This window comes from Myxocyprinus asiaticus, chromosome 41, assembly GCF_019703515.2.
Source record: "Myxocyprinus asiaticus isolate MX2 ecotype Aquarium Trade chromosome 41, UBuf_Myxa_2, whole genome shotgun sequence".
NCBI lineage: Eukaryota > Metazoa > Chordata > Actinopteri > Cypriniformes > Catostomidae > Myxocyprinus > Myxocyprinus asiaticus.
In genome coordinates, this window is record NC_059384.1 from 35,496,166 (window position 1) to 35,523,765 (window position 27,600).

The 27,600-nt window shown below is 39.2% G+C and overlaps 1 protein-coding gene across 3 annotated transcripts in view; it reads left to right on the forward strand.

The window, feature by feature from the left end:
• LOC127431865 (enoyl-CoA hydratase EchA19-like) overlaps window positions 1–27,600 on the forward strand; it is a 39,286-nt gene extending 11,686 nt beyond the window's left edge. For all 3 annotated transcript variants that reach the window (XM_051682480.1, XM_051682481.1, XM_051682482.1), the window contains exons 3-6: window positions 2,147–2,244; window positions 4,619–4,763; window positions 24,619–24,768; window positions 27,014–27,600. In XM_051682480.1, coding sequence (XP_051538440.1) covers window positions 2,147–2,244; window positions 4,619–4,763; window positions 24,619–24,768; window positions 27,014–27,249 — 629 coding nt within the window. In that variant the 3' untranslated portion in view covers window positions 27,250–27,600. The remainder of the gene's footprint in view (window positions 1–2,146; window positions 2,245–4,618; window positions 4,764–24,618; window positions 24,769–27,013) is intronic.

Sequence of the window (27,600 nt, forward strand, 5' to 3'; positions counted from 1 at the left end):
GGCGAATGCATTGTCGACATGCACAGTTACATAGAGGTACGCAAGGCTACAAAAACTTGGCTGTACACGTACACTGGTGGCCAAAAGTTTGGAGTAATGTACAGATTTTGCTCTTATGGAAAGAAATTGGTACTTTTATTCACCAAAGTGGCATTCAACTGATCACAATGTATAGTCAGGACATTAATAATGTGAAAAATTACTATTACAATTTGAAAAAAAATGTTCAGAACTTCTTAAACTACAAGGAGTTCTCATAAAAAAATCCTCCATGTGCAGCAATGACAGCTTTGCAGATCCTTGACATTCTAGCTGTCAGTTTGTCCAGATACTTGGGTGATATTTCACCCCACACTTCCTGTAGCACTTGCTATAGATGTGGCTGTCTTGTCGGGCACTTCTCACGCACCTTACAGTCTAGCTGATCCCACAAAACCTCAATGGGGTTAAGATCCATAACACTCTTTTCCAATTATCTGTTGTCCAATGTCTGTGTTTCTTTGCCCACTCTAACCTTTTCTTTTTGTTTTTCTGTTTCAAAAGTGGCTTTTTTTTCCCCAATTCTTCCCATAAAGCCTGCACCCCTGAGTCTTCTCTTTACTGTTGTACATGAAGCTGGTGTTGAGTGGGTAGAATTCAATGAAGCTGTCAGCTGAGGACATGTGAGGTGTCTATTTCTCAAACTAGAGACTCTGATGTACTAATCCTCTTGTTTAGTTGTACATCTGGTCTTCCGCATCTCTTTCTGTCCTTGTTAGAGCCAGCTTCATTAATTTCAATTTCAAGCATTGTATAGCCTTTATTCCTCAAAACAATGATTGACTGACGAGTTTCTAGAGAAAGCAGTTTCTTTTTTGCCATTTTTGTCCTAATATTGACCTTAAGACATGCCAGTCTATTGCATACTGTGGCAACTCAAAAACAAACACAAATACAATGTTAAGCTTCATTTATGAACCAAATAGCTTTCAACTGTGTTTGATATAATGGTAAGTGATTTTCTAGTATCAAATGAGCAATTTAGCATGATTACTCAAGGATAAGGTGTTGAAGTGATGGCTGCTGGAAATGGGGCCTGTCTAGATTTGATGAAAAATGACTTTTTTCAAATAGTGATGGTGCTGTTTTTTTACATCAGTAATGTCCTGACTATACTTTGATCACTTGAATGCCACTTTGGTGAATTGAAGTATCAATTTCCTTCTGAAACAGCAAACTCGGTACATTATTCCTAACTTTTGGCCGCCAGTGTATGTATTCACAGCAACAGAAGCCCTGCGTTATGTCAAAGACCATGATGGCAGTACTACCACTTTCTAATGCATTTAAAAATAATTTTCCCTGGCCACCAAATTATATCCATTCATCAAAAATTATTTGTTCAATCTGGATCAACCTTCTCCACTCAAATGTCATAAATCACCTATTACAAATCAAACAAGATATTTTTTGCTCCCATTCTCTAAAACTGGATTCCAACCAGAGGACCATCAGCAGGTGAATTGAATGCAGTAGAGAACAGATGACTGTAATTGCTTGAGTTCTGAGCAGTGAATAAGGTAATGATGACAACACAAGAACTCCCATATTACCACAGGACTGTTAACACCGCTTCAGGTCTTTGTTAACATTGTGTATCAAAGACATTTAAAAGCACATTAAATTGCAATTGAGCACATTACACATGCTCACTCACTGCTCTAGTCTCTACAAGTCCATTGGGAAGCCATTAAGAAAATTGTGGCCATGTTCACATTTCAGTGAAATCATGAATAATTGCTGTTCTACTGCTGGATTTTAGCAGTGATTTATGAATGACATTGTCTGGAGGACTGTTTTAACTACTAACTTTTTACTGATTCATATCAATTGACTTTTGAAAATGACTCCCCTAATTAGCATGCTAGTTGCAGTAACATTAGTAATCTTTTTTTATATAAAAGTGTAAGTTTTATCATTAATCAGTGCTCATTTCATACATAATATAGACTGAATTTACTTACTGTTGTAAGAATAAAGTACACTTAAATAAACATATGAAAATGATTGATATGAAGTTATTAATTAGTGGTGTTTAGGCAAACATCATGATCTGGCTCTCTTGGTTTCATCTACTGTGTTGTGTAATTGAGTTTGATTGTTTCAGGAGGGAATTTCTGTGCTGGTTTTGATCTGAAGGCATTGGCCCATGGTTCTGATTCCCTCAAACTGGAGCAAGATGTCTGCAAAGGTCCTGGGCCCATGGTATGAGTTAATACTGACCTCCAGTCTTCTAGAGTTATTCTTCTCAGGTGTAGTCACACAATAATATGGAAGCTGTGTGTTTTTATGTTACTTTTTGATTTGTAACTAGAATTTGTTTGTTTTTCTAGAGCAAATAGTCTTCCTAAAAATGTATGTCCACATATGTGGACAGCTGGACTAAGTTGTGACATTTTAAGTAATACCAAGCTATAGAACGTCTATCTTTTTTTTTCTTCTTCTTCTTCTTCATCAAATTGTTTATTATGTATCCAGGAGTGTAGATTATTCATGTTTTTTGAGACGTTACAGACATTATATCAGAAATTTGTAATGGCCAGCATCATCCAATCACTGCCAATCATGTTAAAATTAAATGTAGCATTATAAATTCTGAATCTATGTACAGATTACCATTGTACCACGTCTGCCAAACATGTTGAGTGGTCCAAATATCATCTGCAGCCTGGAACTGAATTTTTGGTTGGATTATAGGAGTGAAAGCACTTAGCTGCATAGAGAGCTATAGGATGCTCCCTTAAAATGATATGCTGTCTGTCTGCTCTGGTCTCAGAACAGTTAGAAATGCACCTTATTTTCATCCTAACTCCATATAAAGCCTCTGAAAGCAAAAGTTTTTCAGGTTTTGGATGCATCCATCCTCAATGTGAAAATGTACAGTAAATATAGGAATGCATTAAATAATGTTAATAAATAGAACCGTTCTGTGCAGTGATAACAAAATAAAATATAACAAAATGTATGTTAAAATGAAGCAGAATTACCCACAGATGTGCTAATGTCGAACGTTATTGAAAATAAAGTTTTTTTTTTTGTTTGTTTTATTTTGTATTTTTGAAGGAATAATGTCAACAACAAATTTATCAGCGCACTGACACGTGAAAAATGAATCATTTTTCAAGCGGCATATCAAACAAAACTTGAGATGCTACTCTTCACAACCAAGCAGGTTTCAATGAAAAAACCTCTGCGCATGTAGAAGCGATTTACGGAAATCACCATCATGTTGTTGTGTCGCGTGTCTCGGTGCGCCTGAAGTTTAACACTTTAATGACAGTCTAGAGTCTTGTGAACCATATTCAGTCGATTTTTATTCATTTAAATTATGCGTTGCGTATAGTGAAGCCAAAATACAACGTCCACGCATGTGGAAGCAGGGTCACACGAGGTTACAAATATTTTAATCATTTAATTTAGTCCCTTAAAGTCCCTGTGAAGTGCCTTGATGAATGCAATTTTATTTGGTCTTCAGATGTATTTCCTACTAAAACAGGAAGTAGGGGTGGGCATGTCGAACGACTCATCCCATTAAAAAAAAATAGCCAATAAGCTTTAGTTTACAGCCACACACTCATACCACTTTCCACCATGCCTTTCCACTCATGTCAGAACCGCTTACCGGGGAAACTTGAAAAGTGATCTAAATACCGGCCAGCTTTTCCAGAGACTTGAGAACCGAACGATGATCTAACTGACAGCATTAATCCATAACCAGCCCAGAAACGCACATAGCACATTGCGGTCTTTGCTGTGCAAGTCCTATCGAGAGAAATGAGAAACAAGCGAGTAAAAGATAATGCATCCATGTTTTGAATCACAATACACTTAGCATAAAGAATTAAGAACACTTACTATAGCTGAACATCCCAAGAAACCTCCGGCTGCACAAAAAATATTAATGAACTCAACAACTTTCTTCGCATCCAGCTCCACATTGGCACGTCCCATTTAGAAGTGATCATCCCTATGCCCTATTCCCTTTGAAGACAATTACCCTCCACTGTGAGAGCTTCAGATGGCTGAAAGGTTATAACGGTCAGTCAGATATAACTTTTTGAGTGATTCTTATTGGAAAATCTGTTTGGAATGACCCTATAGCATGGATTGTGCTCCCTTTGATGTGCCCTGCGAAGGCATGATCAGTACCAGTTAGAAACAGCCAGATGCGCTGAACAGGTTTAGGGGGAGGGTGCGTTCTCGTTCTAGAAAGCATTTGATTGGACAAGGTTTCTCAACCTCTATGTGAAGTTGTGGATGTCTTTTTAGCCGGAAGAAAGAGAGACTTGAGAAACATTTAGAAGTACACTAGCATGTAGGTAACCTTAAAGATATGGACTAAAAGCAGCAAAACTTAAGTAAATGTATAATGTTAATCATTCAGATGCAGCTATTTCAGCACTCTTTGAACGCCTCTTGTGCAATCAGATTCAAGGACCGGAACTAGCTGTTGTAAAAATTTATATAAAAGCCTCTGATAATGTCATAGTGAAGAATTTATTGTAATATCTCAGTCTTTCTGATTATCTGGGTCTGTAAAGCAAAAGTAAAGGGATGTGTGTTGTTTGCTGTACTTTAGGGTCCATCTCGTATGAGGCTGTCTAAACCGTTGATCGCTGCAGTCAGTGGCTACGCTGTGGCCGGGGGTCTGGAACTTGCCCTACTGGCTGACCTCAGAGTCATGGAGGAGAGCTCCATCATGGGCGTTTTCTGCCGCAGATTTGGTAGGTTTGTTGCCCAAATTATTTTCTTCTTGGATGTTCAATTTGGCTTAACTCGCAGTGTTTATGTGTGTGTATGTGTTTGTTGTCACTGGTAATATCACTCCACTTGTCAGTGTTCTCTATGGCAAATCACAGCTGCGTTGATATTCAGTACATTTTTAAGGGTCTACTGAATACGTAGAATGGCTTCTTCAAATATTATTTCTTAAATTAAAATGTGTCAATTCCAATAAGAACCCTAAAATCAGCTTTAAGTCTGGGTTGCTAAAAGATCCAGATATGGCTTTGCAATACCTAAAAGAGAATTATGTGGCAGTTCCATTCTCTGTGTAGTTGTGACCTATTGTTTATGCTACAGATATGACCACAGTGTGTATAAATATGCCAGAAGTGCTGTAATTTACTGACAGGAGTTGAGTTTTCCAGCTGCTGCTTTAAAACACAGAGCCATCATCACCCTCTGTCTATCATTAAAGCATTGCCCACATGTGTCCGTTCCTCACACTGTCTGCCTCGACTGCACTCCTGCCACCCAGGAGGACGAGACTTCTGCTGCCTATGAGTCTTCAACAGCACTGGCCTTTGCTTACGGATGAAATAAAGAAGCCTAACAAAATACATAATTTGTGGTGTTAATAAATCAAGAATCACTATTGCTATTGCTTATACTTAGGGTTAGGGATGTGAGCAAACGTAAAAAAAAAAATTAAACCGTAACATTTTAACAAAATGGAACCTTATTGTAATATTAAATCAGATACATATCTGATATCTGGACATCTGACCTACATCTAAACAGTCTTATCCGATTCTCCTTATATTTCTGACATAGTTCACAGAGTTTTCATTTATATCTGTGCATGTATTATATAACAACGTTATTCTGGAGGTACAAGGTGTCAAGCAATTGTGAAATGTCAAGCACACATTTTGCAGCGAGGAGCAGGCCCTCATTAACGCATGTGCTTACGCACAGGATCCGTGGCTGCATGAGGGCCCATTTGCAGGATCTGCCACCCAGGATGAGCACATATATAAACGTTCAGTGGGAGGCAGTGATATAAACATGGAGGCGGTGTGCAACAGTGAAAGCCGTTCGTGTAGTGCATCGTCAAAGAGTAGCGCCGTTCTGCCACCAGATGCATTATGCATAGATACGGTTGAAGTCAGAAGTATACGTACACTTAGGCTGAAGTCATTCAAACTAATTTTTTAACCACTCCACAGATTTAATATTAGCAAACTATAGTTTTGGCAAGTCGTTTAGGACATCTACTTTGTGCATGACATGAGTAATTTTTCCAACAATTGTTACAAACAGATTGTTTTACTTTTAATTGACTATATCACAATTCCAGTGGGTCAGAAGTTGAGATGCACCAAGTTAACTGTGCCTTTAAGCAGCTTGGAACATTCCACAAAATGCTGTCAAGCCTTTAGCCAATTAGCCAATTAGCTTCTGATAGGAGTTGTACTGAATTGGAGGTGTACCTGTGGATGTATTTTAAGGCCTACCTTCAAACTCAGTGCCTCTTTGCTTGACATCATGGGAAAATCAAAAGAAATCAGCCAAGATTGTGGACCTCCACGAGTCTGGTTCATCCTTGGGAGCAGTTTCCAAATGCCTGAAGGTACCACATTCATCTGTACAAACAATAATACGCAAGTATAAACACCATGGGACCACGCAACCATCATACCGCTCAAGAAGGAGATGCATTGTGTCCTCTAGAGATGAACGTAGTTGGGTGCAAAAAGTGCAAATCAATCCCAGAACAACAGCAAAGGACCTTGTGAAGATGCTGGAGGAAACGGGTAGACAAGTATCTATATCCACAGTAAAATGAGTCCTATATCGACATAACCTGAAAAGCTGCTCAGCAAGGAAGAAGCCACTGCTCCAAAACTGCCATAAAAAAGCCAGACAACAGTTTGCAAGTGCACATGGGGACAAAGATCTTACTTTTTGGAGAAATGTCCTCTGGTCTGATGAAATAAAAATGGAACTGTTTGGCCATAATGACCATCGTTATGTTTGGAGGAAAAAGGGTGAGGCTTGCAAGCCGAAGAACATCCCAACCGTGAAGCATTGGGGTGGCAGCATCATGTTGCAGGGGTGCTTTGCTGCAGGAGGGACTGGTGCACTTCACAAAATAGTTGGCATCACGAGGAAGGATAATTATGTGGATATGTTGAAATAGCATCTCAAGACATCAGCCATGAAGTTAAAGTTTGGTTGCAGATGGGTCTTCCAAATGGACAAGCATACCTCAAGTTGTGGCTAAATGGCTTAAGGACAACAAAGTCAAGGTAATGGAGTGGCCATCACAAAGCCCTGACCTCAGTCTGTTAGAACATTTGTGGGCAGAACTGAAAAAGCATGTGTGAACAAGGAGGCCTAAAAACATGACTCAGTTACAACAGTTCTGTCTGGAGGAATGGGACAAAATTCCAGCAACTTATTGTGAGAAGCTTGTGGAAGGCTACCCAACAGTTTGACCCAAGTTAAACAATTTAAAGGCAATGCTACCAAGTAATAACAAAGTGTATATAAACTTCTGACCCACTGGAAATGTGATTTAAAGAAATAAAAGCTGAAATAAATAATTCTCTCTACTATTATTCTGACATTTCACATTCTTAAAATAAAGTAGTGATCCTAACTGACCTAAGACAGGGGGAATGTTTTCTATGATTAAATATCAGGAATTGTGAAAAACGGAGTTTAAATGTACAGTGCATCCGGAAAGTATTCACAGCGCTTCACTTTTTCCACATTTTGTTATGTTACAGCCTTATTCCAAAATTGATTAAATTCATTATTTTCCTCAAAGTTCTACAAACAATACCCCATAATGACAACGTGAAAGAAGTTTGTTTGAAATCTTTGCAAATTTATTAAAAGTAAAAAACGAAAAAAAATCACATGTACATAAGTATTCACAGCCTTAGCTCAATACTTTGTTGAAGCACCTTTGGCACCAATTACAGCCTCAAGTCTTTTTTTAGTATGATGCTACAAGCTTGGCACACCTATTTTTGGGCAGTTTCTCCCATTCTTCTTTGCAGGACCTCTCAAGCTCCATCAGGTTGGATGGGGAGCGTCGGTGCACAGCCATTTTCAGATCTCTCCAGAGATGTTCAATTGGGTTCAATTCTGGGCTCTGGCTGGGCCACTCAAGGACATTCACAGAGTTGTCCCGGAGCCACTCCTTTGTTATCTTGGCTGTGTGCTTAGGGTCGTTGTCCTGTTGGAAGATGAACCTTCGCCCCAGTCTGAGGTCCAGAGTGCTCTGGAGCAGGTTTTCATCAAGGATGTCTCTGTACATTGCTGCATTCATCTTTCCCTCGATCCTGACTAGTCTCCCAGTTCCTACCGCTGAAAAACATCCCCACAGCATGATGCTGCCACCACCATGCTTCACTGTAGGGATGGTATTGGCCAGGTGATGAGCGGTGCCTAGTTTCCTCCAGACATGACGCTTGCCATTTAGGCCAAAGAGTTCAATCTTTGTTTCATCAGACCAGAGACTTTTGTTTCTCATGGTCTGAGAGTCCTTCAGGTGCCTTTTGGCAAACTCCAGGAGGCTGTCTTGTGCCTTTTACTGAGGAGTGGCTTCTGTCTGGCCACTCTACCATACAGGCCTGATTGGTGGAGTGCTGCAGAGATGGTTGTTCTTCTGGAAGGTTCTCCTCTCTCCACAGAGAAACGCTGGAGCTCTGTCAGAGTGACTATCGGGTTCTTGGTCACCTCCCTGACTAAGGCCCTTCTCCCTCAATCACTCAGTTTGGCCGGGCAGCCAGTTGTAGGAAGAGTCCTGGTGGTTCCAAACTTCTTCCATTTACGGATGATCCAGGCCACTGTGCTCATTGGGACATTCAATGCTGCAGACATTTTTCTGTACCCTTCCCCAGATCTGTGCCTCAATACAATCCTGTCTCGGAGGTCTACAGACAATTCCTTGGACTTCATGGCTTGGTTTGTGCTGTGACATGCACTGTTAACTGTGCGACCTTATATAGACAGGTGTGTGCCTTTCCAAATCATGTCCAATCAACTGAATTTACCACAGGTGGACTCCAATCAAGTTGTAGAAACATCTCAAGGATGATCAGTGGCAACAGGATGCACCTGAGCTCAATTTTGAGTGTCATGGCAAAGGCTGTGAATACTTATGTACATGTGATATTTTTCGTTTTTTATTTTTAATAAATTTGCAAAGATTTCAAACAAACTTCTTTCACCTTGTCATTATGGGGTATTGTTTGTAGAATTTTGAGGAAAATAATGAATTTAATCCATTTTGGAATAAGGCTGTAACATAACAAAATGTGGAAAAAGTGAAGCGCTGTGAATACTTTCAGGATGCACTGTATTTGGCTAAGGTGTATGTAAACTTCTGACTTCAACTGTACATTAGGGAGTTTTTATTCTGATGGTAGGCTACAGTATAAGTTCGGGTGTTAGATCAGCTTTCACTTGCACTTGCTCTTACATACCTCTTCACTAATAATTGCATGGATTTTGCATACTTATTAACACAGGAAAAGTCCACAACAGGTGCGAATTTGTTCTTACCCTTGTCCAATTGTTAAAGGGGTCATGACATGAGGAATCAAATTTTCCTTGATCTTTTGACATATAAGTGGTCATTGTACTGTAAAAACATACTGAAAGTTTCAGAACTGAAAACTTTTTATAGAAAAAGAGCATTTATTTAAACCAAGCTACAAAACAGCTGTTTGGAATTCATGGAACTGTTGACGTCACAAGGACCAAATACATCTGCATATGTAACGTATATTTTTCCGTCATTGCACCCTTGGCCCCGCCCACTGGTGCTCAGTCAATCACACAGGTGAAGAGAAGAGAGATGGGCCTGTCATGGGAGATTCTTCCAAAGTGAACTTACACAGGACACCTTCATGTGCCTTTCTGGATTTAAATGTTTTTCTACATAAACATGCACAGACAGTCATCTTTGACAGCTTGATACATATCTTGGGCCGCTTTTAAAAGACACGGTGTCAAGTTACAACTCTGAAGAGGAGAAGCTCTCTGTCATTCAGCTGCTACCTCACGCCTATCTGTGTTATTTTTAGTTGTTGGTGTATGAAAAAATGATTGAATGATACTGGAAACTGGATGTGTCTTTAGCATATTTTAGAGTCGAATATATGTTCGGCTCATATCATACCAGTCATAATATGATTCAAGCTTTGCAAAGGAACTGTTATTGAAGGGTGGGGCAGTTAAAAACATTTGGACGCAATCGCAATGAATATTTCACATGTCATGACTGTGTGATAGTTATTGTTTACACCGAGTGCGTCCTTTGACGTAACGCGATGCAACGACTTGAGGCTGTCTGCACCAGGTGCGTCGACACAAACTTTCTAAACCACTAAGTTGTGGTGTTGACAGTAGTAGTGCAACGTGCGACATGCCACAACGGATGCTTCCGTATCATTGATAATAATGGGTTCTATTGCTTTTGACGCAACTCTCGCATCCAGTGTAGCCCGGGTGTGAGTGTTGTGCTTGAGATGAACAGTTTAGTGTATTTGGATGCAACCTGACATTTAATTTAATAATCAGAAGAAAATGAACCAGCTCCACAACACTGAGTTTCAAAAATGGCTCTATTCGAGGGGCTGCATGATGTTAGCCATTCATAACAGTGGGCGTTTACATTGAAGTTTAAACGAGGTGCTTAGGCCAAAACCAAGCATTCCAGACAGAGGGCCAACAATAGGGTGGAAAATGATCATATATTACTAAATCATGACTGTTTTAATGCAAAAAAAAAACTTTACTAACATTATCAGTGGACCTCAGGAAAGATAATAAAACTATAAAAAAAGAGCATTTCATGACCCCTTTAATGAATCTAGATTATTGTAAATGAAGGAGCGCGTGCAATACGTTAGTAATTTGCATAAAACATGCCCAAACTATCTCCATTCCACTAGCTGCATCCAAGCACATCCAATGACATTTTAAATAGAGTGTTTGTTCGCTCTCACAAGAAGCGCATGGGCACATCTAGAACTCAGCTCTAGCTATAACGCACATCATTTTTGTTAGTTTGATATAAGACTATATATACTAAGACTATTGTATATATGTGTGTGCGTATATACTGTGTGTATAGAGAGAGAGAGAGGGAGAGATGCGAATTTGCAGCATTAACCATTAGGAAGCTGCTTGGTTTGGCAGTGACCTCTGTATGGGCAGTGCTTGGAATAGAGAGTGCTGTAAAATCAGTCTGGTCTGTACATTCTTTTGGTGCATCTCACTGTGGTTACATCGCGTTTCACTGGTTTTTAGCACCTCTAGCCATAAATACCACTTTTTAGAATGATGTGTCAAGTTAAATGTAGTTTGAAACTTAAAAAAAAGGGTCACGAGACCCATGCACTGAATTAACATGTTAAATCTACAACCGTAATTACGATATATTAAATGATGTTTAATTGGGGGCCTTTTCAGCAAATATTGGTATTTGCGATTTAATTACAGCGATTGTTTTTGATTAGTTAATCGGATTCTCGTGTAATTAGATAAAAAACAAAAAACAAAGGTCAACACACTGTTGCTTCCAAATATACAGTATGTCCACATTTTAATCTCACCACAAATGTGCAGTTTCGAGCGGAATGCTCGTTGTTATTTTAGTCAATCTCCTGGAATAACTTAACATGATGTGTTGCACATAATCTGTGTTCTCTGTATGTTAATGTCATGCACTCAAAGAAGTTCGGTGAAGTTCTCATGCATGTATACGTGTTCAAATTGACCAAATATGGACTAATTTGGACTACTAAATATACCAAATTGATTGTTATTTCCTTTTAAAGCCATACTCGCAAAATTTAAAAACTTTGTTGTAGCACAATGGTTGATTAACAGGTGAGTAGGCGGCCCGAGGTCTTGTCCAGGATGCATTTGTGTTTACACTGCTACACATAAAAAAATAAAAAAATATCTAGTTTATTTAGAAAATCATGAGTGAATCCAATTAATTATATGATATTTATGCCATGTTACAGTTCTGAACTGAACATCTAACAAATGTTCTGTGTTGTTGTAGCCGCACATTGGTTCCTGAGACCACTCCACTGTGATGGAGTTTAAATGAGAACTGTCATTTAGAAACTTTTTTTCTCCCAGAACAAGACTCTGAGCTCTGACACTACCCAATTATTTCCTCTAAATGTTCCTCTCTCTCCTGTACTTATCCCGCAGCGCACAGCAGGCCCTTAAACACCATTCATCTCACATAATAGATGTCTTGGCCACCATCAGTGGAAAGGGTTTATTTTAACATCCTGCTTGTAGGTTTTATTTTACCTAATCTTGTTTTGGCAAGTGAGTTTTTAGGGCTGTATTTGGGAGACCGAGATGGGAACCGCCAAGGGGAATCCCTCATGGTGATAGACAGAGAGAAAGAAACGAAAAAGACAAGCGGGTGGGGGGGTGGCAGCCTTGGAAAAGGAAAATATGCCACCAAAACTCACTTGTGTCTCTCTGATGTGGCCAGATACTTGCCTCAACAGAATGATGGCTTCCTGTTGTGTCTTCAGATAGTACATTGAGCCTCCAAACAGAAAGAAAAAACCCTAAAAATAAAGCAGAAAGCCATGTAAGGCTGTGAACTATTGTAGTTACATATTAAACCTTAAGGGAAGTACTGGCACTGTTTCAGAACCTGCCTACGTAGGCAACATTTTAAGGCATTATAAACATGCTTCTGGAGGTTGTTCCTAAAGGTAGACAGCATACAGTATTAGAGGTAACTGTACTATAAAAACATTCTGTAAATTTCAGAACTCAAAACGTCGTCCTCAGTCTAAAAACAGCATTTATAGTTGCCAACCTGCTGAAACGTCTCGTTTTGAAATCTGTCTGTTCGTGACATCACGAAAAATTGCTCATTTGTATTTACACATCCCACAACATGTATCACACCCTTGGCCCCGCCCACTGGTGCACAGTTCAAGTCAAGATGGCAGGCCTTGTGTGTCTAACTATTCTTAACATAGCACCAAAGGAGACTCCTCTGGCCTATTTTGAATTATTTTGTATATAAACATGAACTACACAGACACTTTGACCGCTGTCATGTATCTCTCTGAAAGGTATAAGCAATTCTCATTCAGCTGCTGCGTTCTTTTGCCCATCTGCGCTATTTTTAATTGTTGGTGTATGTAAACATAAGACATCTTTGATGATGGACGTCTTTGACTGTTTCAGTGTGTTTCTGGCAATATGCACCTCAGTGCGCCTACAGTATGTGTGCACGTATTTTAACAGTTCTTTGGACTGTGTGTGCGTTTTTTTTGTTTTTTTTTTTGGGGGGGGGGGGCTCATGTCAGTGTTGATTGCTTGTGAACAGTCAAAATATGAGTCAAGCTTTGCAAAGGAACTATTATTGAAGGATGGGGCAGTTAAAAACACTTCAAAAACATAAGTAAACCATTTCATTCATGAATATTTCAAATGTCATGACTGTTTGATAGTTTATGGTGATGAGTGTTAACAGTTGTGCTTAAGAACAGTTTAAAATATTCATATGCAATGTGTTGGATGTGTGTTATGTGTAAACACTGCAATTTTGTTTTATAATGTCGAGGTTCATTCTCTTCCGATTGAGTTTGCTGAATTTGTGGGGCTGCATGATGTAAGCCAATCATAACAGTGGGCATTTACTTTGAAGGAGGCCTTATGCCAAAACCAAGCGTTTCAGACAGAGGGCTAAAAACAGGGTGGAAAATGATCATATACTAATAAATTGTGACTGTTTTGGTGCAAAAAAACTTTGATAACATTATCATTGGACTTCAGGGAAAACAATAAAATTATAAAAAAAAAAAAAAACAAACACTTCATGACCCATTTAAAGTTAATGCTCTCTTGAGTTTTAAATCAACAAAACCTACCTCCCTACCCTAAACTTTAAACTTAAAACCTAAAAGAATAGTGTCAAAAAAGCAAATGTGAGATGAATAACCACAGTTGCTGAAGCAACTACGTCATTTTGTGGTGCTTCCGTGACACTTTCGACTCGTGTCATGCTCTTGTACATTGGTTCTTTACATTACAAGTGCAACGCTCTATCAGTTGAGCTACCGCAGAATTTGATTGTGCTTGAACAAGCTTGTAAATGTAGTTTGTTACGTCATGCAAACATTAAAATGTATTGCTCTAAGCCTGGTTTATACTTGACGTGTCTGCTTGTTCATTGGGTTTCGGCTTGTTTGGCTGTCGCCTAGCTGCACATTCATCGCGGCGTGCGCGTGCAGTGCCTCATTCCCATTGGATGAATTCAAGGAAAGGGGCAGGACAGATGTGCCTGCACTTTTGTGCCAGCATAAAACTTCTTATGTTAAAAGGACGATGTTTTCACTGCAAAATTACCTGCAGGGGCGAAGCTAGGGAGTGGCCAGGAGTAGCCATGGCCACCATATGACTGACCCCATTGGCCACCCCTCTTGCAATTGCCTTTTATTTTTTCTTAGGACAAATTAAAGTTTTTTTGGAGATTAATCTATCTCTTTACAACCACTACACAAGGAAAACTTTTCAGTTGCGTGCACCAATTAAGCATGTTTGTTTTCGGTCATTTCTACAGTAAACCTTGAGCTGTGAAAGTCTTGCGAGACTCACTCTAACCGTACCGTTAGAAGCAATACGCTCTTGCGAGTTTCCTAAGCGTGGGGGTTACTGTCCTAAGCATGAGGCTTACGGGTTTAACATGCACTGTATGCCTACACTTTACCGTGTTTTCAGCGTGCAAGGGGAGGGGTCCATCTTCGGAGACTGACACAATTGCAATAGTGACTGAGCGTGTGAGTCCTGCACATGAACATGACATTACATGTGAGCTAATAAAATCTGATGGAAGATTAATACTTTTGATTCCAGTGCTTCCAAAATGAACAATTTAGCGATGGTTTATCCATATTCTATTTCTTGCACAAAACATCAGTTAGGAAACATGTTAACTTTGAGTGTTGCAAAATTAAGTTGTTGTTGTTAATGATTTGTTATCATTACATATTTGATACAAAGTTTTTACACAAACAATACCAATGTAAAATGTATACATTTCTTTCTGCTTCTTTGTTTATTTATGATAAACCTAGATATAACATTTTATCCTCTGCTGAAGAGTACATTAATTTGCTATGTTAAAACTTGTTGCCACAGGAATTCTGATCGGCCATGTTGTGCTTTTGCATAGGTGTATGTATGTCAGAAAGTTAGCAGTTAATGCATCCTTCTTCAGTAAGAGTAGCACGAAGAAACAAGGTGACTCTCTGAAGCTCAGGAGAATGACAGGCAGGGTGAGCTAGAGAAGGTAAACCATCTATCACACATACACACTTTACTTCATTTTACTTCTGTAAGAGTTTTAACTAATTTTACACATTCTGTTAAAGTGCAGATGTTTGCATAATTAGTTAATAGGACTGATTGACAGGACTCTTCAAAAAAAAATTTTTTTTTATCAAAGTTAAAGTAAGGTGAATTAACACAAGTCTTACTTTCTCAAGTTGATTGTATGACCTGGATCAAAAAGTTAGATGTTGAATGTGAGAACATCCAGGTCAAATAATTTGCTTATCAATAAACACTTTAATTGCATCTTTTTCCATACAATGAAAAGGAATGGTGACAGAGGCTAACATGCTTCCTATCATCATCTTTTGTAATACATGGTAGAAATTAAGTCATATGGGCTAGAAACAACATTAGGGTGAGAATAAATGATGACAGAATTTTATGTGACTAGCAAACATGAATTACTATTATAATACCTGGCTAGGTTAGTATAAAGTTCAGCAAAGTGCTTCTTTACTCTTGCTGGATATACTGATATTTTCTCTGCACTGTTGTCTGGTGTTCATAAAAGAGTGACACTGCAGTACGCATCAAGTATAAATGTCTCGGGCCATCGTAAGCTGGGTTTTGGGATGCGGTGCCAGGCGAAAGTATAAACAAGGCTTTACAAGTCATATGCAATAGTACAATTGTTTTGATGTCCTAAGATAACATTATGTGTGGAACATGGTGAAAAGTACACTGCCTTCTCCAGCACATCCCAAAGACTTTCAATGGGGTTAAGGTCAGGACTCTGTGGTGGCCAATTCATGTGTGAAAATGATTCCTCAAGCTCCCTGAACCTCTCTTTCACAATTTGAGCCTGATGAATCTTGGCATTGTCGTCCTGGAATATTCCCGTGCCATCAGGGAAGAAAAAATCCATTGATGGGATAACCTGGTCATTCAGTACATTCATGTAGTCAGCTGACTTAATTTTATTGCCGCATACCATTTCTGAGCCTAAACCTGACCAATTGAAGCAACCCCAGATCATAACACTGCATCCAGAGGCTTGTACAGTGGGCACTATGCATGACGGGTGCATCGCTTCATGCGCTTCCTTCTTAGCCTGACGTGCCCATCGCTTTGGAATATGGTAAATCTGGACTCATCAGACCACATGACCTTTTACCATTGCTCCACAGTCCAGTCTTTATGCTCCCTAGCAAACTGAAGTAGTTTTTGTCTGATTAGTCTCACTAACAAGTGGCTTTCTTGTGGCCACAAAGCTGTTTAGTCCCAATCCTGAAAGTTCTAGTTGCACTGTGTGTGTGGAAATGCTCTTACTTTCACTATTAAACATAGCCATGAGTTTTACTGTCTATTTTTTACGATGTGACTTCAAGCGTTTTAGTGATCTCCGATCAAAATCATTCAAGATTTTTGTTTCGACCACATTTCTTCCGCTGATGGTTCACTACTATTCTTCCAGGTTTTAATAATGCATTGGACAGTTCTTAACCCAATTCCAGTGATTTCAGCAATATCCTTAGTTATTTTCTTTGCTTGATGGAGGCCAGTAATTTGCCCCTTCTGAAACACAGTAACATCTTTTCCATGACCACGGATACGTCTTCCGACATGGTTGTTTAAGAAATGAGAACCTACACCCTGCATCAGTTAGGATTAAAAGATTTGTTGCCAGCTGAAACATATGAATCACTGCAATAATGATCCAATCACTGGCTCTTAAGTATATGCTTATTTAAATCCAAATGGTGACTTTTTTTGGCCAAGCAGTGTCTGTTTATGAACTGATAATCTTCCTTTTTCTCATGATTTGTGCAAAAATGAATAAAAGTCATTGTTGTTGTTGCACCTGTAGTGTTCATTTCACCAGGAAACTGGAGCTCACACACGCCCATACGTTCAACAACACTTCCAGTTTCGGACACTGGGGGCAGTGATTTGAATTTTGATAAGCACAGACTGATTTCAACAGCAAAACATTTGACCTACTGTCAGCGAATTCATAGTGCGGTCAGTTTGTGCTGGCTGTGTTTCAGGAGTAGTCCAACACAATCCACTGCAAACTCACATTCATGTCTTGAGTCTAGTCAGCTTCAGAACATCTGCTTTCATTTCATCCAATCAATTTGTGAAAAGATAAAATCATGTCCCACCATTTATTTCTTGAATATTCTGTTTTACTCAGAAATACATCATTTTACGGAAGTGGGTTGCAAATACCATTTCCTGTTCACTGTAACTATTCTTTTCGATCATCAGCTTGGAGGGCTTGGCTTACTCAAGGACACATTATCAGCTAATGTTGCAAGAGTAAATGGTATTATGAGGATTCACACGTAAACTAACGATCTGTCTTTTGTCATAGATTTATGAACTGCATAGTGAGTTGACTATGTGTTCACGGCTCAAACAAAATGCAGTTCCTTTTGTCAGACACCAGAAGATCTGTCCAATTTGAGTCTATCATTTCTGTTGAAGCACTAACTGCAGACTTGAATCAGATCCAACAGCACAGGTGGTCAAAGTCGGTTGTTCTGAATGTACTTTCCATTTATTCACCTCAGCCACCAGAGTGGCTGCCAGCAACTGAAATGACTCGACCTTTCTCAAATTTTAAACACATTCTCTTTCAACTTTCAGGTCCTTGCTTGCCTTATAATTCTAAGACTCAAAGATGCAAAATTTATCAATTCTGATTTGACTGTTCCTGGGGATATTTGAATCGCCGTCATTTCCTAAGTAACTTTGTTTGATCTTTTGAAAACCCTAACTGAAAGAAATGCATTCCCAGTATAAACCCTCAGGTACTTTTGTTTTGTATATTGTTGGTTCTACTTTCACAGATGAAGGTCAGATCTTAAAGATCAGTGTGCTTGTTTAGCTGTAATTTGTGTTCGCGTAATTGTATATTTGTGTAAAGGTTCTAGTGGTCTGTGTGGTGTATCATGGCATTACCTCAATGGCATTGTGTGAATGAGCTTGTGTTGTAGGGTTCTTGGGACTTTGATGTTGTGGATTCCAGTATCACCAGCATAAACTCACACAGGAAGACATTAAAGGTTAACCACAGGCTCAGGGTTACACAGAAAGATCTATTCATTCAGTCAAACACCTGAACTGAACTGAAATCAGCCAGGTGCTAACTACTGACATGAAGTCAGTCATTTATTTCTGAAAAGGCATTGTACAACTTCAATGTCTCCTGTGTGTGTGTGTGTGTGTGTGTGTGTGTGTGTGTGTGTGTGTGTGTGTGTGTGTGCGCGTGCTGGAGGATTTTATGCAGTAGTGAAGGTCTAACCCATATTAAATTGCATGCTAAATTCCCTAATATGGCCTTATTGGCTACTACTGAGGGTCTGTCACATCCTGTTGACCTATCAGTGTCTCAATGGTACCTCCAGTCTTCGAAGCGCTCCTACACACTAGAGTTTACACTGTTTCAGAGAATAATGTTAGGGATGAGAGTTTGTGATAGAGATGGGCATTTCTGAGTAATTTCTGTTTTCGAGTACTCTAACCCCCCAAAAACGAGTGATTGATTACTCAGAAATTAAATGTAAGTGAAAAGTATGACATGTACAGTACGTGTATTTTGTTTTATTCATAAACTTTGCTAGACTTCAGTAAACTATGCTTTTCTTTTTTTGGGGGGGGGGGGGGGGGATGAAATTAACAATATGCATTAATAAAAATGGAATAAAAAAAAAAATAATAATAATTTCACTCACCTGAAGATCTGTCCAATAGACCAAAAAACCAATAGAAACCAATACAGACAGCATTAGGGTAACGTGCATACAGTATGTAAACTTTTGAGTCTACTGACTACATGCTTTCACATTTTTTCATAATTTCAGATGTTATTATTCAGAAAAACAAGTGTTGCTTTTTATTAAATGTGCTCTGTCGGTGTTCAGAGACTTAACGCACATACATACTACTGGTCTGATAAGCTTCATGTACAGCTCTGCATTTTTTCCACCAAAAAGAGATCCTCGTCCATTGGTTTGCATGACTCCGACAAGAACCGAATACCAATAGAGTATAATTCAATAAGAATCAAAATACACTGCCTGGCCAAAAGAAACTTGCCATTTGGATTTAAATAAGCAGATACTATGATTGGATTATTATTGCAGTGATTAATATGTTTCAGCTGGCAGCAATTCTTTTAACCCTAACTGATGCAGTGTGTAGCTTCTCATTTCTTAAACAACCATGTTGGAAGACGCATCCCGTGGTCGTGGAAAAGATGTTACTGTGTTTCAGAAGGGGCAAATTGTTGGCCTGCATCAAGCAAAGAAAACAACTAAGGAGATTGCAAAAAGCACTGGAATTGGGTTAAGAACTGTCCAACGCATTATTAAACCTGGAAGGATAGTGGTGAACCATCAGCTTTGCGGAAGAAATGTGGTCGGTAAAACAATCTTGAATAATCGTGATCGGAGATCACTTAAACGCTTGAAGTCACATCGTAAAAAATCGACAGTAGAGCTCATGGCAATGCTTTATAATGAAAGTAAGTGCATTTCCACACACACAATGCGACAAGAACTTACAGGATTGGGACTTAACAGCTGTGTGGCCACAAGAAAGACACTTGTTAGTGAGGCTAATTGGAAAAAACGACTTCAATTTGCTAGGTAGCGTAAAGATTGGACTGTGGAGCAATGGAAGAAGTCATGTGGTCTGATGAGTCCAGATTTACCCTATACCAAAGCAATGGGCGTGTCAGGGTAAGAAGGGAAATGCATGAAGCGATGCACCCGTGGGCACTATGCATGACTGTACAAGCCTCTGGAGGCAGTGTTATGATCTTGGGTTGCTTTAATTGGTCAAGTCAGCTGACTATCTGAATGTACTGAATGACCAGGTTATCCCATCAATGGATTTTTTTTCTTCCCTGACAGCACAGGCATATTCCAGGATGACAATGCCAAGATTCATCTGGCTCAAATTGTGAAAGTGTGGTTCATGGAGCATGAGGAATCATTTTCACACATTAATTGGCCACCAGATTGTCCTGACCTTAACCCCATTGAAAGTCTTTGGGATGTGCTGGAGAAGACTTTATGGAGTGGTTCAACTCTCCTGTCGTCAATACAAGATCTCGGCCAGAAATTAATGCAACTCTGGACGGAAATAAATGTTGTGACGTTGCATATAATTGTCGAAACAATGCCACTACGAATGTGCACTGTTATCAAAGCTAAAGGTTGTCCAACGAAATATGCAACTTTTTTTTTGGCCAGGCAGTGTATTACAAGTATTGCCACACTTGGCTTTGCTTGAAAACACAGATGCCATTACATCATGTTCTCCCATCAACACCTCAACAACAAACACATCCACAGTGTCACCCAGTGGATAAACATTTTAATTGCTAGATGTGGTGAGAGATTTAGAGGGAAAAGTGTGTAATTCAGCCCTGCTCACGGCAGGCAAAAGTGGAATTGTAAATTAATTTGCATATTCAAGTACCGTTTTCAATTTTCAACTAGCTGGTGCAGAACGATTAGACGATTGTGCACATTCCTACGTTATGATGCTCCATCATGTGCCTAAAAGTTGAGAAAATTGAGCGCAACAGTGTCCGTCCACTATTTCAGACGTCATTGTTCCAGAAGGGGATTTCCCCATAACTTTTTTCAATAGAGATTTCATAAAGTAATTCATAAGAGTTGTAAGCCATGAACCAAACCAACCAGCTCTGAGGTAAATCACAACATTACAAACTTGAAGCATAGCAATTTTTGAAAATCAGACAAAAAGACAAAGGTATAAGACTGTGTACTTACAGTCTTTAATGAGTGAATGAACTACAGTCCCATGAAGGTTTGGGAATACAAACATTTTATTAAAAAAATGATATAAATATATCAAACTAATAAATTAAAGTTGTTGATTATAAGTATAGAATTAATATCTAAAAATTTTTTAATGCTTAATTTGTTTGAGAGTGTAGAGAATTTGCGCCATTCATAGTGTGTCATGCAAGTGGGTGGTCGCTGCAGAGTTTGTTCACCATGATTCTCTGATTGGTTGATCTTTCCTTTCAGGTGGTGTGCGATGTATATTTAACACTTTCTCAGCTGAGATCTGTCCTTAAAATATTCAATTACGCATTGTATCATGTATTCTTTTACAGACTGATTCAGGTTAATACTGTGGTTATGTTCTTCAGTTGGTTTTGTTGAGACTTGGTGGTTCAGGTCTGGACTAGCCAAATTGATTGTCTGTCTCATGTAGATCATTCTGGATGGTCTCAGACATACTGTTCTTTGAGTTATAATAACACTACCATGCTGTCATATGAAAGAAAAAGCTGTAGTTTACTTTTAATCCTTAACTGTCCAATCAATGGTGTATTTGGCACCGTAACTCTGTTCGAAACATTGCTCAGTTTGTTAAGTGGCCTGTCTTGTCGCCTTCTGGCTCAACCAATGGTGTGAGTTTGAGCGGAACAACCTTTTTGTCGACCAATGGAAGATGGGATGGGGCGGGATGAGGAGTGTTTAAGAATCCTATTTGATGTTTTTTTTTTTTTTTTTTTTTTTTTTTGCCATTCTGTCATAAATTAAATGCTTAACCTTTAGGTTAAAATTTAACCTAACACCCAAAAATGTGATTTTGTTTTTAGGGGACACTAGCCTCCAGATCTTAATTGTTTGCACCCATATATTCTGGAGTGTCTAGTGGACATTCTTGAATATTTAGTATTGGCTCATTGTTTGGGGGGTTGAAATCATGGCAACCCATTTTTAAGAGGTGTTTACACTGACATTGAGTGGCAGTGGCAAATAGGGATGTGCAAAACTACCAATATTCATAAATGGACTAAACCTAATGCATTAAAGAGACAAAACTCCTTGCAGAGGGATTTACAGGGCTGACTGTTATTTACTGTTAAGCACAGCAAGTTATTATCAAGCAGATACACTCTCGAAGGAGTTGCGTCTCTCAATTAATTTGCGAATTGCGTCTCCCATTAAAACCACCACCACTACAAATATTATTACTATTGGTAGTCAACCCCACTTGTTAGACGACTAGTTGACCACGCTGACACATGCCTAGTGACAAAGCATTTAGGTAAATGCTTTTTGATTTAGATGACATTGAAAATAGATTTATATCAGGAATGCATTTCTATAGAAATTATGGCAGATTACAAAATAATGAATGTCCGGTAACTAGGGATGTTCTGATACCATTTTTTGGAGAACGAGTACAAATACAGATACTTCTTCCTTTTCGGTACCTGCTGATACAGATACCTGTTTGTTTGTTTGTTTGTTTGTTTGTTTTTCTGAATTCCATTTTCAAAAGTTTATTTCAATTTTATCATCAAAATGGGGTCTAAATAAATGAATAAATTCTGAACTGTAATGAATTATATTATTATTGTTCGTAATATTATTATTAGTTGTAGTATTAGTAGAATTACAGTGAATATTACATAACTGTATACAGTAGTGATATATTTTTGTCATACTTTCTTCACTTAAGCTTTTATTTTGGCGGAAGCTTTTATTTTGGATTGAAGACCTTTCCGTTTCTGTGTGTTTTTGACGGTAGCTTCTCAACTCCAGAAAAGCAGGTCGCTATGTGACCCAGTGTAATTATTAAACCGCAAAAGGCTGCTATTTAATTAAATAAATATGTAGTCTATATGCTGCATGCATGTTTTAGATCTCCTTGGTATGAGCGGTTGGCTTTACATTTACATTATAAACATTCTTTAAACAAGATCAGTTTACTAAGAAGTGCACAGCACATGCAAACTAAATATTTGTTTTGGTTTTTGGTATCGGAGCATTTTTACAAGCACAAGCGCAAGTGCAAGTACATGGGCACAGTATCGAACCCTATTCCGATACCAGTATCAGTATCAGGACATCCCTACGGATAACCAGTACTGTGGCTAATCTATAATAGTCACAAACTACAGGCATCAGAACATTATAATTTACAGTATGAACAAGGTATAATTGTTTGTTTTAAACCTGGTGTAGAAAAAGATTTTACTGTTTGAATTAGAAAAAAAAATAAGCCTTCATTATTTTATCATTTAAAAAGTCACAAAGCCTAATATTCATCATAGAATATACACCGATGAGCCAAAACATTATGACCACTCACAGGTGAAGCGAATAACGTTGATCATCTCCTAACAAGGCCACATGTCAAGGTTTGGGTAGATTTGATGGTAAGCGAACAATCAGTTCTCGTAGTCAACGTGTTGAATGCAGGAGAAATGGGCAGGAGTAAAGACCTGGCCGACTTTGACAAGGGCCAAATTGTTATGGCCAGATGACTGGGTCAGAGCATCTCTGAAATGGCAAGGCTCTGGGTTGTTCCCGGTCAGCAGTGGTGAGTACCTACCGACAGTGGTCCGAGGAGGGACAAACCACAAACTGGCGACAGGGTGTTGGGTGCACAATGCTCATCGATACATGAGGGAATCAAAGGCTGTCCCATCTGGTATGAACTGACAGAAGTTCTACTGTGGCACAAGTCACAGAAAATATGAATGATGGTTACTGGAGGAATGTGTCACAACACGGTGCATCACACCCTGGTGCGTATGGGGCTGCATAGCTGCAAACCAGTCAGAGTGCCCATAATGACCCCTGTCCACCTTCGAATGTGCCTACAATGGGCATGCGAGTGTCAGAACTGGACCTTGAAGCAGTGGAAGAAGGCTGCCTGGTCCGATGAGTCCCGTTTTCTTTTACATCACTTGGACAGCCGTGCACGTGTGCGCCATTTTCCTGGGGAAGTGATAGTTCCAGGATGCAGTGTGGGAAGATGGCAAGCTGGTGGAGGGAGCGTGATGCTCTGGAAAATGCTCTGCTGGAAAACCTTGGGTCCAGCCGTTCATGTGAATGTCAATTTGACACGTGCCACCTACCTAAACATCGTTGCAGATCAGGTACACCCCTTCATGGCAATGGTATTCCCTGATGGCATTGGCCACTTTCAGAAGGATATTGCACCCTGCCACATTGCACGTATTGTGCGGGAATGGTTTGAGGAACATGATGAAGTGTTCAAGGTGTTGCCTTGGCCTCCAAATTCCCCAGATCTCAATCTGATTGAGCATCTGTGGGATGTGCTGACCAACAAGTCCAATCCACAGCAGCTTCACCTTGCAACTTACTGGATTTGAAGGATCTGCTGCTAATGTCTTGGTGCCAGATACCACAGGACACCTTCAGGGGTCTTGTAGAGTCCATGCACCGGCAGGTCGGTGCTGTTTTGGCGGCACGCAGAGGACCAACAGAATATTAGGCAGCTGGTCATAATGTTTTGGCTCATCAGTGTACATGATGAATAAAAATGTGGTCACGGATTAAAAAAAAAGTATGGTTTGTCATTTTTAATCCCCAGTTAAGTACACAGTCTGATTGTCTGTGTGTTCATAATTCATCTTCCACCAGTGAATATCAGGAGTGTTTATACTCTGACTCTGTGTCTGTCTGTCTCACACAGGTGTGCCATTGATTGACGGGGGTACAGTGAGATTACCACAGTTGATTGGTCTATCACGGGCTCTAGACCTCATCCTGACCGGAAGACCAGTGAAAGCACAGGAGGCTTTGACATTTGGACTGGCAAACAGAGTCGTGCCTGATGGCCAAGGTACACATACACCCTGAAACCTGCTTGAGCATTAGGAACCAATTGAAAATCATTAACCAGAAACCTGACATACATTTAAACCATGTTTAAGACATGCCATTGATGCCTTATTTCTTATAAAAGTGTTTTAGACTGTTAGAAAACTGGGCTTTCCACTGGATTTTAGTTAATCTGCACCACTGTATTATATGCTGTTATTGGTCCAGTATGTGAGTGTTTACGTCTCTCATTCACCCACAGTAGGATTTCCCATGAGAATGTCGCATTAAACTATTGTCATGTGGCAGCGGTTCACACAGTCATAGTCAGGTCAGATGAGATGAGCTCAGAGCTGTTTAGAGATAGAGTTAAAGTGAAGTGCTTCAGTTTCAAAGTGAGAGTCACTCGAGTGGACTTTCCACAGGAGATGTGGAGTGAGGCCAGGGCTTTCATGTGCTGGACAGGAGGACTAAATGAGTCTATACTGTATCAGCTGTGAATGAGTGACGATATGAAGAAAGAATGCAGCAATATGTCACAGAGGCTGTGTGTTACAGTGATTGTACTACAGGGCAGGACGTAAACATGTTTAATAAAAATAATCCCCTTTTCTCCCCAATTTGGAATGCCCAATTTCCAATGCGCTCTAAGTCCTTGTGGTGGCGTAGTGACCTGCCTCAATCTGGGTGGCGGAGGACGAATCTCAGTTGCCTCCGCTTCTGAGACCGTCAATCCACGCATCTTATCACGTGGCTTGTTGAGTGCGTTACCGCGGAGACGTAGTGCGTGTGGAGGCTTCACGCTATTCTCTCCAGCATCCACACACAACTCCCCACACGCCCCACCGAGAGCGAGAACCACATTATAGCAACCACGAGGAGGTTACCCCATGTGACTGTACCCTCCCTAGCAACCGGGCCAATTTGGTTGCTTAGGAGTCACTCAGCACACCCTGGATTCAAACTCGCGACTCCAGGGGTGATAGTCAGCGTCTTTACTCACTGAGCTACCCAGGCCCCAAAGGAAGTGTTTCTTTAACTTCTGGCACTTCATGTCCAAGGGGATTCTTTTTATTCAAATTAGCAGATTTTAACTTTTTTCTTTTTGTTATCTGAAGGTCACATTAAAACCGTATTGGAAACTTTTTAACAGGCCTTCATCCTTTATTTTTGGTTCTTTTTCAAATGCCTTTTATGTATAGATTTTACTTCTTTAGTCCTGTGCCAGATCCAGACTATCAATATTAAAATATGAAAATCTGTTTTAAAAAAAAAAAAAACGAATTATTACATGTTTAAAACCATGATCATCTAAACAGTGAGTGAAATAAACAAACCATTTAAATATTTGTGTGAAACTTATTTCTATCAAATTTGCAGTCGATTTTTGATTGTCGTTTCAACCACACCAAACAGTTTTCCCCCTAATAAAGTTTTATTCAAAGTTCATGTACTTGTTAACCAAGTCAACAAAAGTGTCAGTGAAGAGCATGCTTGAGATGAAATACGTGTCAAGCGATGTTTCATTTTTCAAGGTAAATATCACTTGTCAGCAGAATATTTTTATTGGGCCTCATTGTCAAATTACACAAAAAGTGTGAACATATTGTTTAAATGTGTGTATTTAGGAAATATAAAATGTTAGCTATGAAATTAGCCTTGGGAAGATAAAGGAGTCATCCATTTTATTTCAAAAACATTAAAATGTAATTTCCATCAGTGTCATTTCCACCACAGAATTCTATTAAACACAGTAAATAATTTGAAATGTGCTGGAAATGACACTGTGGTGGGAAATGTCATGAATTTCAGAAAAAATGACAAAACATGACATAAATCTCCTGTGATCGACAAACATATACTGTTTATATGTACTCATACAGTAAATTGTTTGTAGACAAAAAAAAAAAAATAGAAATAGTGTGAAAAATGTGGTTGGGTGGTTTACAAGGACATTTTTTTTAGGTTACAAACTGGTAATTACAAGGGTATTATGCTATAAATGTGGTTTATGAGGACATTTCTAGTGTCCCTATAATTCAAATCACTTAAAAAACATACTAAATGTTTTATTGAAAATGTAAAAATGCAGAAAGTGTTTTGTGAGGGTTAGGTTTAGGGGTAGGGTTAGGGTTAGGGGATAGAATCTATAGTTCATACAGTATAAAAATCATTATGTCTGTGGAGAGTCCTCATAATGATAGCTGCACCAACATGCGTGTGTGTGTGTGTGTGTGTGTGTGTGTGTGTGTGTGTGTGTGTTTTAGCACTTCAAGTGGCTCTTGAACTTGCTGAGCAGGTCAGTGCATTTCCACAGCTCTGTCTCCGTGCCGACCGTAACTCCGCCTACAATGCTGCCTTTGACTCCGCTTCATTCACCCAGGCCATGCAGTACGAGACCGAAAACGGCCTACCAGTCATTCTAGCTGAATGGATCGCTGGGGCAGCCAAATTCAACTCGGGCGTTGGGAGAGGAGGGACGTTCTCATCTAGTAAACTGTAAACAGTCAGATGATTATTATCAGAAACATCAGATGATGTGGCATTATGGTAATTAATTACAGAATCATTTGGATATTACTGATTACTGGTGTACAATTTGCAGTGTATTACAAGTTTAGAGACTATGCCGAAGTGTTTTTGGTCAAGTCTAAGTCTGGACCAAGATTCATTTTGCACATAGGTTTCCAATAATTATGATTTGTTGTCCCTAAATCGTCTGATGTTCAAACAGTATGCTGTGACAAATAAGCTTTCTAAAATGTGTTTTTTTTTTTTTTCTTTTTTCAAAGCTTTGTAAATAATGAAAGAGCATGTACTCAATCTAAACTTACCACTGAAATAAATAAAATCC